The 14,484-nt window shown below is 38.2% G+C and overlaps 1 protein-coding gene across 4 annotated transcripts in view; it reads left to right on the top strand.

Annotated features, from left to right (window-relative positions):
• The window catches only part of LOC103481485 (adenosine kinase-like), a 169,210-nt gene that overhangs the window by 137,667 nt on the left and 17,059 nt on the right, over positions 1–14,484 (top strand). For all 4 annotated transcript variants that reach the window (XM_008436958.3, XM_081600781.1, XM_081600780.1 and 1 more), the window contains one exon: positions 12,246–12,281. In XM_008436958.3, coding sequence (XP_008435180.1) covers positions 12,246–12,281 — 36 coding nt within the window. The remainder of the gene's footprint in view (positions 1–12,245; positions 12,282–14,484) is intronic.

Genomic DNA, 14,484 nt, shown 5'->3' with positions numbered 1-14,484 from the left:
AGGAAAGCTGAAGAGTGGACAAATTTTAGCAGCGATTTCCAGTTATTTCTTTTAGCTTTGTCATCTAAGAACCCTTTTATTTAGATTCTCTGTCATTGAAGTGCTAATTTATTTCACTAGTTAAATGCAAAAGTAAAACTTTACAGATTCATGACATAAAGGGATTATTTTTTTGTTATTTTTGATGGTTTCACAGAAAATGTGACTATTACATCAGACCAATAAAATAAAAGGATTTTTTTTTTTTTTTATCACTGCCAAACTACTGGAAAGTATGTCCTTCTACTGCACAGTATATTCACTTACTACTTGGCTCCTTTTACGTGAATTACTGCATCAGTACAGCCAGTAAAACCATGGTCATTAAGCGAGGTGTTGATAGTTTTAGGCGTGGCGGTAGGGGGTAAGTTCAACTGAAAAATGAAATCTACATTTCCAGTAAGAATCTCACAGCATGGTGACAGGAAGGGCTCTAAAATGCTCTGGTAGGGAGCTGCACTGACTTTCGACCACCTGATAAAACTTGGTTTACCAGGAGCAGACGACGTGGTTTCTTCAAGTCATTATAGATTGTGGAAAAACTTGATCTTGAGATTCCATCCCTCTCCAATCTTCCTCCGTACTCTCAAAGTCTTAACAAAAGGAATGCAACACCCGTCGCCCGTGTCCTGGTTATACGTTTGTGCGGTGCCTTTTGAAGCACTGACTGAAGTCAAACTAAACAGTAAAACAGATTCAAACTCCTGAATCTGTTTTACCTCACATTCATCTTAAGGTTTCAGTTTTCTCTGTTAATTATGCACATTTTATCTATCATACTTTTTCATTTAACTCAACTTTCCATGAAAATACTTTGACATATCTCTCGCTGTTAAAAAATATATTTCTGTACTGATTTACTGTACTGTATTTTTCTATAAGTTCAGGGCTTCGCAGATACACATTTTTCTTTCTCCAATTTATAAAAATGACTTAAACCCAACTTATTTTTCCATTAAATTAGTTAAGAAATTGCTTCAGGACTAGTAAGGGTTGTAACGGAAACTCCTTTGGTCTAAAAACGCCAGTTCAGGGCATGTTATGAACAGTCCCCTCCATTCTCTTCCTGCAGCAGTTGGTGACTGAATTTATTTCTCTGGCAGACAACATGACTTTGGTGATCCTGATAAGCAGTGTCCTGATAAGTGGATCAAGCATGTGGATTGACCTGCCGCGGTCTCAGTTGTATTGTAGCATTGCTGTAGACACACAGTGGTGGAAGCGGTTGAGATATTCATTGACCGGGATTTACCGGGCTTTGCGACTGGTCTGCCAAACCTCAAGTAGACCAGCGGCCCTCATCTCCAGGGAGCCTTGGCAGTGTGCAGAGATATGAGCAAACATTTAATTTCAGAGTTTTTATTGCCTTCAACAACACAATTTTGGAAGTTGTCAGACAATTTGTGAGAAGAGCGATGCCGAGCTAGGGACAAAACTCGGGCTGTTTTCAGTTGCAAGCTGGCCAACTAAAATTGGGAGAAATTGGTGTTGTTTTCTTTTGGCCTTTGATGAAACATTTAGCATTATGCAATTTTAAAAAGGGTGAGATTAACTTTTACGTTTTAGTACTGTGTATCTAAACGGTTGTGGAATGTGAATAGTCTGACTTCTATCTTGAATCTTCTGGTTTCAAGATATATGACGATTAAAAAAAAAGGTTTGATTTCAAGACAGACAGTGGGATTGATGGATTTTCTGCAAACAATTCTGAACTATTGCAAACAAACACACTGGCGTATCTGTTTTGTGTCATTGTTTTGATTCTACAGAAGCACCACTGACTGCTCAAATGTCAGCTCTGAGATTTATCAGGTATGTTGGTAAAATAAGCAGCCTGGTACATTTTTTCTTTTTCTAATTAACAAGGTAACCTCAAGTTGTCAGACTCGGAACTTTACTTCATAAAACATGACAGTGAAAAAACTAAGAATGTGTTAGGAGTCAGATTTGTACGCTTACTAAAATTAAATTTAACTGGTGTTTGGTTTTGTGTCTAGAACAAAGCAGAAGACTGTACTTTTAAAACATTACTGTGTCTATGATGCATCCTCATCATAGTCATGTAGTTTAATATGTGTGCGTGTGTGTGTCTAACAAGGTCAGTCTATGTTACCACTCAACAGTCTGCATCACCATCCCATGTTGTACATGCATTGCATGACATTTTTTCCCCGTTTGCGACATTGGGTAACACTTTATTTGAAGGGGTGTGCATAAGACTGACATGACACTGTCATAAACGTGACATAACACCTGTCATGAACATGAAGGAGTCTTTATGAATGTCCATGACAGTTGTCATGAAGTGTCATTCGTTAAATAATGACACTTTTAATGCAAAGTTGCTCTAAAAGTTGCATTTAAAGTCGATTAAAAGTGCCAACGTTGCATGATTTTGTGAATAATGACAATTTAATGCAATGTTGGCATTTTTAATGGACTTTAAATGCAACTTTTAGAGCAACTTTCCATTAAAAGTGTCATTATTTACCGAATGACACTTCATGACAACTGTCATGGACATTCATAAAGACTCCTTTATGTTCATGACAGGTGTTATGTCATGTTTATGACAGTGTCATGTCAGTCTTATGTACACCCTGTCAAATAAAGTGTTACCCAACATTGCTCAAGCTCAGTCAAGTTAGATGTAGAACTTTAAACAAAAATCTTTAAGCGTCTCCACATATTTTGATTTGAATTTAGGTCTTTCCTTCGATTAAGCCACTTGAAGAATTTAATATACTTTGATCTACACCAATTTGTGGCCGTCTGCTTGGGATCTGTGTTCTGCTGTCCAACCACCATGTTTTACAATGGCGGTGGTTTGTTCAGGTCTATGTGAACTGTTCTCACCACACACAATGTTTTGCATCTCAAATAAATAGCTAAGCTTTGGTCTCTTCTGACCAGAACATGTTGTTCCACGTGTTTGCTATTTCCTCTTCTTTGGTTGTGGCAAACTTTAAACTTGACCTCTAATGACTTCCTTTAAACCATGGCATTGTTGTTTGTCACTCTTTTTGGTGTGCATGACTAACAGTTTTCCAGTCAACACATCTCTGCACCTTCTCCAGAGTCATTAAAGTATTTGGGATGTTGTGCTATAACCTAACCCTGCTTAAGCTTTTTTCGCAGCTTTCTCCCCGACCTGTTTGTTATGATTCTTGGTCTTCATGAATTATGAAGATCAAGATTCATGATTCATGATTGGTCTTCACCTCTGTGAAGATGTTCTCTAGCAAACCTCTTCACAGATCAGCTATATTTATACAGAAAACTGAGATTATTTAAAATATTTGCGTTGGATTTAGCTGTGAGGTATCAAAGTGAGGTGGTTAGATAGCAGCAATGTGAATCTTTCAGTATCTAGCGATCTAGTTCAGTTACGATTTTCAGGATCACAATTCGATTCAGAAATGAACTTACTTCCTGTCTTTTTTCTTGCATAAAAAGATATGGCAGAGTGAGTTCATTGTGCCTGCAAATAGGAGACATACAAAGACATACAACTTAAATGCAATTTAAAATAAATTTTAAAATACTCAAAAATAGTGTTTTGAGTTCAAAATACTCAGGATTTGAGTTCTGAATCCTGGGATAAAGATTTCCCAGGAAGGATTATTTTCCGCTCTTCTATTGAATGGTAAGGCAAGCCACACTTTTCAGGTTTATATTTATTAAAAACATAATTTCACTAATGCCTCAACTCCGAGGTCTATCACATTAATTCTTTATCAAACATTTTTAAGTGTAAAAATTTTTTTTTTAAAGATTCTTGATGTACGAGTAATTTATGCTTTAATAGTATAATCATGTAGGTTTTTATATCAGAATTATCATCCTATTAGAATGTTTTATAGAATTAAGTTGCTTGTAATCAATCTTTCACGTTTAGATCAATACTTGAGATCAACACGAATATTTCAAAGACGATTATTTCCTTTTTTTTTCTTTTTTTTTTTGCTGTTCAGAATTTCACCTCCGTGGCGTAACATCTGGGAAATGCTTTGTTTGATGCCAGAACGAAATAAAAAAAGAGTTATTTTTAAAATAATTGCAGTTATTATGCATTTTAAATGCTGTTTTACAACTTTGATTTCAGGCATTGTGAAAACAGAGATAAGAACACAGCTTGAGGTTGCAGGTTTGAGAGCTCCACCAGGCTTTTTCAAGGAATCTGGCTAAATTGGCTGTGAATAGCAGATGTAAATCTAACTGCAACAACAAAAGGGTTACAAATATGCGATGGTATCGGAGTTTTAGAACTTGGTGCCTAATAGCCGAGTAATGTATTCAAGTGAAATACCACCAGCTGCAGCGAGAGTAAATTTCCAGAGGCAGGTAAAGCAACTCCTGCCTCCGTGGCATGTGTTGCTCCTGTTTGTGTTTGCCTCCAAGTTTGTGGCCCGTCGTGCTTATGCTGGATTGCTACATTCTCGGGGTGCTGCAGGAGGAGGGCTCGGCACACAGGTGGTTTATTCCTCTGAATCCATCCTGCACGGGAGCAAGTTAATGTCTTTCCACCCAAAGCACTGCCTTCAGCTAGCATCATCATAATGATAATCGCATTTGGTTGTTTTCGGGCCAGATGACATGGCTGAACCGTTTTGTCGAAGGAATTGTAGAGGATTTTTAAAGTGAGGTAACTCTTTTAAAGAGTTAAAAGATAAAAGATAACGCTAAAAGAGTTATATTTTAACTCTTTAACTAATCCGGCTCTTTACTATCCCGATTAGTTAGCCCTGAAAGATGAAGCTAACGGCTAAGCTGTGAACTGCAGGTCCAAAAACCTTATTAATATTTATGCAAACACTAATTCACAAACCTTTAAACTTTTCTCGTGTTTGTATTGGGCTATAATTTAGACAGAAGCCAATGATGATGGGAGACAAGAGTTGGAGGTGGTGAAACACCAATGACGTGTCTGTGTGAAACATACGGAGAACGAAACATGTAAAGCGTTTCCAGTGAAAATAGCTCCTTAATATTAACTACACTGGTGTAAAAAGTTGTTTGAATGAATGCTGTTTTTATTTACACTGTCTTACTTTTAAATATTTAACGCATTTTATCTGTTAATAGCTAACAATTAATAAGTGTGATAGATTAACTTATTAAATGGTGATATAATCTATCTCTACACAGAATGAACATGCCAAAAGCTTTATCTACTGAAGGTAAAATTTAAGGTGCTTTTAACAGAATCTAAAAAACTCCTCAACAATCGCCTAGAGCTTCATTAAAGCCGCTGTCAGTCCTATCCAGTGACATCATTTTGATTACATATCAATCAAGGAGCGCTTTAATGTAATAATCTGACTAAAAGCACAAGCATGAAATGCCATATGCTGTTTTACCAGGCATTTATAAAAGCTGTCTGGCTCATCCCAGTGACGCTTGGCTAGCATGTCGAGAATGTGAAAAATATGTCATTTGCCATTGTTATATTTATATATATAACTGTAAGTAGCGATAATTGGCTGAATCATTTGACATGTCATAACCCAGTCATGCTAACTTTAGTTTAAAAGGTTTCTACACTGAGTGATTCGTCATTTCCAGCCGATAATGTGCCCTCCTTTTGTCTCCCGCAGTTTAAAAAGGAAACATTTTCATTTTGTTCTCCCTTGAAATAGCCCAGCTAGGCTCTTTAAAACAGAACTCTTACTGAAACACACGGAGAGGTAGAAGAAAACAGATTTATTGTTGCAAATAGCTTGTCAGGGCTATACCCTCCTCAGTGTCGTGTCCCCTTCGCACAAAGTGTCAAATACAATTCAATTTCTGCCTCTGCCTCAGCTGGGGCTAACACGGTCAAGCAAATGCTTATTTTCCGAAGGGCCCCGGGGAGTTACACTTTCCAGCTTATCAACATTTATTAACCTTAGCACTGAGGTTTGTTCTTTGATTTGGATTCTTTGGGAAACACTGAAATTGGATTTTTTTTTTTTCTTTCTCTCGCTTCTGTTGTGACATATGCTCAACAACTTGTCACGAGCGCGAGAAAAATCTAAATGCTTGTTATTTTTGCTGTTTTACCCTGAAAGCCAATAGCTTGTATCTTTTCTCTGGTTTTGGTCTTCACTTATGTGCCAAAAAGAAATGTCTTTTAACTAAACCACTGAAAGGCCAATGAATATAATGAGCATTTAAGGCCAACATATTTTTATTTATTTTTTATCCAAGTTAGTTGATGTCTAAAAGAACTAACGGGGTTTTTTTTTTTGTTTGTTTGTTTGTTTTTTGGATTTTCTCTTTTTACCACAGCTATGCTTTAAATTAAATTGTAGTTCTCTATCAGTTGAGTTCTCTGCTTGTTGACTGATGCCAAAAGATCAGAAGACATCACTTATTGAAGGTTTCTTTGACTGCCTCGAGTAATTATTTACAGTGGATTTGAAGGGACCAAATGTCCCCGGGAGAAATTTTGTTCGTAGACTTTACTTCTCAGAAGACTTTTGCAAAACCACTCAGAGTTGGTTTGATGTCAAAAAGTAAAGACAAAACATTGACTTAGGCTTGACAATAATGACTGAGATGGAAAGTAACCAAAATAAAGCGAGTTCTTCAGTGCCTAGAAAATAACAAGCAATGCTGACTTTTTGTTGCTATGTGGGAAACCAGTTCCAACTCTACATGCATGAGTCAGCTAGTTTTGTCTCTTAACATACTGCTTATCCTTATCTTTGTAAATCTTGATTATCAAAACTATTATTGGCAAGATGAATTATTAGTATATTGTTAGTAAATTACCCTCTTTTGTTTTCAGAACCACCTTAATTTTTCATGGCACCACATCCCAAAGGTGCCCTGTTAGACTAGGACCTTACTTCCTGTCTTACTTCAAAATAAGAGTCCCAGATATACAGTACGGTGGCTCACTGTTACGGACTATCCATGGATTTTTCTGTGAATGTGACTCTTGAGTTGTTCGAAAAAATGTGCCTATTTGTGGATTTTATTTGTGGGGCATATTTCAAATATTCAAAATAAAATGAAGCATGGGAAGCTGAAATACCTTTATGTAATGCAACTGGCTGGCATTTGCAAAGCAGCCAGTGTAGGAGCACCGTTCATTTTGCTGGGTGCCGATTAGCTTATGTGGTAGTCCCATGTCTGTTTCTGTTGTGTGTTAATGCATATTATGGTATATTTGATGTTTTAACTATTAAAATAAGTTTAGATTTGTGGCATAATAGGCAGTTATAAGCTTTTTTAGCATTCTCAAGTATTAGCATTCAGCTGTTCACGGACATCCAATATAGTGACAGAGTTTCAAGTGTAAAGCACTTAGCTTCATATTCAAGGCTCTTAGTAATAGCTTACACTTACTTGCCTGTATATAAATATTATGTTTCAATATAGTGCCAATATTGTACCACAAGATTTTATTGCATCCATAATAAAAATATGCAGTAACATATGATTCAGTGGCTGAACAATACAGTAAGAGTAAATTCAGAGCTTACACAGGATACTGGTCATGGATAGATGGTTTCCAAACAAAGCCAAATATGTTCATGTCAGTTGTCAAGGCTGGTGATGCTTTGTGAACTGGCCCTTGCATGAAGTGTGCATATCCACATCCATTTTGCTTGGCAAGAAATGATAGACCCCCTCCACCCCTGTGACTGGGCTCTGGATTATTAGCTTAAGGTCTCTAAAAATATCCCTCTGCCTGTTTAAGCCTTTGACAGCGGCAACATCTCACACATTTTGATAGCTTCATAATAACTCCGGCTTCAGAGGGGCTCATGCACTCAGGCTGCCTTGTTATCTTTTACCTTCTTTGCCCAAAGAGGAGAAAAGGCAGAGAACTCGCGGGCCCTGAAATCTGCCATGGTCCTTTCTCCGACTCTCTCTTTCTCCGGAATCCGACTCGGCAGCAGATCATCAAAAGCGAGCATGCAATCACGGCAATCTCAGAACAAACAAGATGCTTTTTTGAGTGCGCGAGGATTCTGCCCAGATGTCACTTTAAGGCACTTGTCATTGTTGCAACAGCTGCAGAAGCACATGGGACGTCATTTGGAAGCCGTCTACCACAACATACCAAAACAAGCACATGTCAAATGCGAAACATGCGCAGCCTGGAACAGGATATTTTTTGAATATTAATGCCATAAGCTCCTTAAGGAATTGCGACTTTAATTACCTATGTGCTCTGTTTTATTGGCTTGCATGTTCAGTCCTGGTAATTACATATTTACTGCCATGCAGTGTTTATACACGATTTTTAGCTAAGCTTATATTACAAATATTTCTGATGTTGGAATTCACAGCAGCTGATGGAAATTAATAAATTCCTGAAAAGGATTACAGTGTACACATGTGGCTCATAGATATTGCTTCAATTATCTTTTCTCCTGACGCCCACACACACTCGAAAGGCTTTTCTCACAAATATTATAGCTGCTAACTAGAGGGAGGGTGAATCAGAGCCATGTGCCGCTCAGCGGCACCATCGTTACTGCAGCCTTCATTTATGTTTCTCTTTTAAATGCTTTGTTGTGAAATACAACAGTTTTGACAGGGTGTTTTCTAAGCCGCTCATGTCTCCACGAGAAGCCTCATCGCTTGTCAGTGATTGAGCGCTCCTGAGGAGAAAAGTCAATATGTGGTCATAAATAAAGGAAAACAAATGTGAGACCTGAACCGTCGATGGATTGAAAAGGCGAAGTGAGGTGAAATGTGAAGACATGGTTGCTTTAAATGATTATAAAACAGCCCTTTGACTATATCTGTTAATTGTGGACAGGATTGGGGGGGGTGATGAGTTGACATATTGCTGTTGCTGTGAAGTTGATCCAAAGCAGAGAGAGAGAGAGAGAGCCATGAGGGCTCCCTCCAGGGACCTGTAACCTTATTGTTCCATGTCATCTCCTCCCCTTCTGTTTGAGGAGCGAGATGTCAACCTCTCCCCAAGGTCACGCAAACACCCATCCCACTTCTGCAGGTAATTGGATTATTTAGAATCATAAAGCCAACTTACAGCCCCGTCTGAGGTCAGAAGTGTGCTTGGCGAACTAGGTTGTCACTCATGTTTTACGGCATCGTTCCTAACTGACAAGTAACTTGTTTCTGTCTTCAGTTAAACGTGGAATGAGCTGAATGGTGTAAATCATATAACGGATGATGTGGATAACCACGGCAAATGACATATATTGTTATTTTTACACCTTCTACTTGTGTCTGTGCTTTGCGTGTCCCGCTGAGTACATGCAGTTTTGAATCAAAATCCAAAAAATATTTGTTAAAAAAAAAAAAAGAAAGAATAAAAGCGAGCACAGGACAGGTCCCTCTTATAAATGAGATCTTAGATCTCAATTGCACAAGCTGTATAAATGATAAGACACCCAAGAACCCCACTAAAAATAACTGAAGAGTAATGATTTTTCTCACCGGAATGCTAAATTTGGGTATCAACCTGCAAGAGATAAAAAGTAGTGATGGCGCAGTCTCCAGATTTTCTGCTTAGTTCGTAAAACATTGAGTTTATTGCATGGATGCACCAGCACTAGCTTATCAATCTAATACCCTACTGATAAATGTAAACGTGTTTTGAGGCAAACACAGTGAGGATTGGCTATATGTGCCAAAAACTGTAATTTAAAAATTATACATTCATTCTGGTAGCTTTCAGGTTGGGTGTCGTTCTTCCTCCATTTGTGATCATCATTGTTTCTCCAATGCAAAGAGAAATCAGAACTCCTTTCCTAACAACTGTGTCTGTAGTAAACTTTATTTTTGCAATAATTGTGCATGTCACTCTTACAGCTTTTTAGAGACCTAAGCATTTACAAAAACTCACAAAAATTTAGCACATGCATCAAGCATGCATGCAGAGCAGGAGAGTAGGAATTTCAATGGAATTGAAAAGCTTCTCACAGCTTGAGTGTTTTCTACATTTTGTACTTCTCTGTTGTTTCAAGACACATTTATAGGAATAACAGCCAGAGATGTAAGAATGATTGTTAAAAAAAAAAATAGATGTGCAGCATAAATTTGGATTACATTGCTCATTGTAGGCTTTGACTTTGCCATTACATGCCATCTGGTAACCAAAGGTAACCTGACCTGCCAGATGGTTTGTGACATGGGACCATCTGGGAACTTCTGCTCAGAAATCGATTGGAAAAGGAAAGTGAATACAGATTGAAGGGGGCAGGGTTAGAACCAATTCGATCCGTAAAATTATAGAAATGCATCCAGTCGATAAAAGAGGCAACTTTTGGTCACGCCTAATATTCCTCAACACTGCAGCTGCCAGTGTAGTAAGCAGTAATGTCAACCTGCTGACACACGTCTCTTTACTGGCATTTAAAACCACCATGTTTGTTTTTGCACATTCTCTACCCATTTTGCGGATAAAAGAACTGTAAGCCATATCATTTTTCTTTCTTTTAAGTTAACAAAAAAAGAATTAGCTTTTCTTTAAACAAGCTGACTGAAATTGAGTAGAAGTACGAGAACAATTTCCCTGTTTTTCAAAAAATTTAACCGCTTTTTCCTCTGGAAAGGTAAACAAAGAGTTAAACCAGACAATTTAAGCACTTTTTGTAAATAAATCCTGACATGCCAAACATGTACCTCACATGACTGATCACCTTTAATGAGCATCTGTTTCCACTCGAAGAGGAGAACCAGCGCCGACACTTGCTGTCATGAAAGAACCGTTTACACGATACTGAAGACTGCATTTATTTCATTTTAAAATACATTTATAAGTTACATTTATAGTTTTGTATCTTTTTTCTTTTCAGTAGTGTTTTATTCTTAACAATTATTAAGATTAATGTCCATTGTTTAATAGCCCAATAGTTACAGATAGAATAATCTGTAGTTTATTCTACATTAAAACAAACACGGCTATAGGCTTAATCTGAAAGTTTGTTTGTGTTCTGTATCTCAATTTATAACATTTTTAGAATTTTAAGAATTTTTTTATTACCCTCGACCAGAATCGTCACAAAGTATTTTTGCAAAATCTTGTGTATTTGCATATAAATGTTTGATCATATGAATGCGGCACCTCTAGACTTCTGGAAATTACACCCAATGACTTGTAGAGGTTCACAGTTTCCTTCCAGATTTCTTGGCTGATTTTCTTTTATCTTTCCATTATGTCACACATGGACGCAGTATGTTTAAGGTCCAATGTTGCGCCACTATTTGTCTCAGACGTTGTGAATTAATCAGAAGCTTAATTCTGCAAAGCCGTGGTATCATCTAGGCTTTTACAAATTGTTCAAAGGCATAGAAGTCTTAGTGTAATGCCTCGTTTCCACTGAGCAGTGCGACACGGGTCGGTGTGGGTCGCTACGCTATTTTGTCTGTTTCCATTGTAAAAGCGTCCCGAACTGCACCATTCCTCGGCCTTCTACAGTTGTATAGGGTCGAAGAGTTGTAGGGCCACTGGACAATAAGAGTCCGGGTGGAGGTGGCAACGCTCTCCTGAATACGCCAGAAAATAAAATAGTATGCCGACTTAGTACGTACAACTCAATGGAAGCAAGAGATATGTAAACTGCTGAATTTGTCAAAACTAATAATAATTTTTATTATCCTAATGGACATAAGACATGGAAAGTGTAACTTAATTTCATACAAAGAAAAAATAAGTTACGGTATATTGTTTTACACAGTGAATCAAAGTATCTGCTTTCAGCTGTATATCTTGAAAGCTAAAGATTTAGTGCTTTATAAAGCATTTCAAAGTTTGCATGTTTAGGGAAACGATGTAACCTAAATAAGAAAAAGTATTGGTATGCAAAGTGCACCTGTTCAGAGTCTAAAGCGACCTATTTATACGAGGCGCTGAATGCCTGCAGGATGGGGGATTCCCACATACCAGCACATATTCATGGTTTCAGTGGTTGTTTCAAGCCTCCAGGCTGATGTAGTGTTATCTCACGCTGCTGCGGTAAGATGAGATGATGTCTGATAATAGTTTAAATGGGGTGGGCTGCCTGCCTATTAAATCAGGAGCTGGCAGAGCGATGCTAACTCAGGTTACTTATTCTCATGTGACATGTGAGGAGCCGAGGGGGAAACGAGATGTCTTCACTTCACGTCTGTGGTTGGACATTGTGCTCTGTTTTGTGACTCTGTAATTAACTGCTCATTTGTGTGTCTCTCTGTGCGTTTGTGCGTGTGTCTGCGTGTGTGTGTGTGTGTGTGTGTGCGTGTTTCATCTCTTCCAGGAAGCGGCCACGTTTGCCAAAGAGCTGGGCTTTGAGGTGAGTTGACCGGCAATTTAACAGTAAAAAAGATCCTAAAGGTTTATTTTTTGCTGATAATGAAGTTCCTTTTGGACAGTGATTGATGTGCTATTATACTCTCCAGGCCTTGCAGCAGTTGCTATGGAAACCAGGCAGTCGTCATGGTTTCTTTGTTCAGCCCCGCTCTCTGTTATGACGCACTCGCTCGGTCTGCACCCAACATCGCCTACAGATGTTATTTATTGAATTTTGAAAAGCCTCTTGGGAAGCTGAGAAGTTGGGCACGGTTTCAAGCCTTTCTCCGCAGGCTCGAAGCTCATCAGGTTGCCAGGTTAAAAAGCCTCCTCATTATCCTCGTCGCACTCAGGGATGTTACTGTATGGTTTCTGCTCAGTGCTATACCATGACACCATACGGAAACACTCTCCTTTAACACCCAAATTAAAGCCACTTGTTATAGATTATAGAGATGAAAATTGCAGCGCTTGTTTGGGCTGCCTCTTAAGTGTAAAATGAATATTCCCCGAGTCTCTCCTTCACTTGTTTTTTTTTCTTCCCTCCACATTATCCACATCTCTATTTAAATGCGAAAAAAAACAAAAGCACAGATAGCCAAGATCTCTGTTTTTCAGGTATTTTAAGTGCCATCTTTCAGAGAGAGAGATCCGCCTTGAATATGGCTCTGCTCTGTGTGAATAATTGTCATCCAGAATCACTAACGGTGTGATCAACGTGACTAGAATAGAAATGCAATCCTGATGGCAGTGACAGGTTTAAGAGAGGAGACGGGATGAAGGCAGGAGGAGGAGGAGGAGGTAATAATGGAGGGGCCTCATGTTAAAAAAAAAAAAAACAGCACAAAGGGCAAAGTCAAGACTCGGCGAGTAGTTACAGTTCTTTGACATTTTCTGTGTCAACTTGATTTGGCAGAACACTCTGTGAAATTGCATTGGATGAATGTGATTTTTTTTTCCTCCAGATAACAGCAGTGGTGTGTACTGTACCCACTGCATTTCTGGATGGTTGTAGCTGAAAGATGTTTTCTTCACAGTAGTGAAGTGTTTTTTATTTATTTATTTTTGTCACTTTCTGATGAGAATTGTACTTTCCTTTGACAGGCTACTTCTTCAATGTTTCCAGTAACAACTTTTGAAAACACTGTTGCTTATATATAACAGTATGGAGTAGGTTTGTAGGGTCAATATGTGGGCAGGCAAGACTGGAAAAAGTATGTAATTTAAGTCTGTAAGTGTTTTCCAGATCTGGATGAGTAAGGAATATAGTTAATGGGAAAATGAACTATTCTCAAGTCAAATTCATGTGTACACGAGACCACTGACTGGAAACTGCCGGTATTTTCGGATGTCGAGTGGGGAAAAATTTCACGCTTAGACGGCATGGCCGAGACACCTTGAATCCGCTGTAATTGTCATGCCAGGCCACTACATGGCGCTGTGATTTTAGCATGTCATCGAACGCGCATGCTCTTTTGAAAGATCCCGATAGCTTGAAACGTATAAATGTTTTTATTAGATTCTAATGCTAACACCAGCTTAACATCTAGCCATATGTTTTAAAAAGAACTGGTTAAAAAACTGTGAAAAAGCTCATTAGCTTAGCACCGACAGAATGTTATCTGCTAACGTCTGTCGTTAGTAGCATACTAACGCCAGTAGCAGCGCTCGCGCTCTCAACTCATTCGTATCTCGTCTGTCATTCTCTCTTTCTTTCTACAGAGTTCACAAAGTATTGCAAGACAAAATATTTCAAAGGCCCATAATAATAGCTTAGACTTCTCTGGATGCTAATCACATGTCGAGAACAAACGGATAGAGCTTAACTCTAACAAGAAATATTGGGGTGCTTTAAAATGCGAGCACATATTTTTTGTCATGCCATTTTTAACTGGAGCTTTTTTCTGTCCTTTCAGTACAAAATGTCAAACAGGACATAGAAGCCACTGCTTTATTTCTAGTGTTGTCACGCTTAACAAGCTAATATACTCATGTAGATTTCTTTAAGCACTTTGAGTCCTATAATGACAGTGAGGTTGATCTCAGTCCATCAGAAGTCTTGTTAATTCACTAATTAGGCCTTTTTAGTGAAACTTTAATTAAATATTGCTAGGATCTAACCCTCAAGACACAGCGTGATGTGCTCCTAATGTATTCTGAAACACTGTTATCATCACATTATGGATGACTAACACAAATGACAGCCA

Source organism: Poecilia reticulata, chromosome 19 (assembly GCF_904066995.2).
Source record: "Poecilia reticulata chromosome 19, P_reticulata-male-v2, whole genome shotgun sequence".
Lineage (NCBI taxonomy): Eukaryota > Metazoa > Chordata > Actinopteri > Cyprinodontiformes > Poeciliidae > Poecilia > Poecilia reticulata.
The sequence above is the reverse complement of the archived record's forward strand: the minus strand, read 5'-3'. Positions and strand labels throughout refer to the sequence as shown.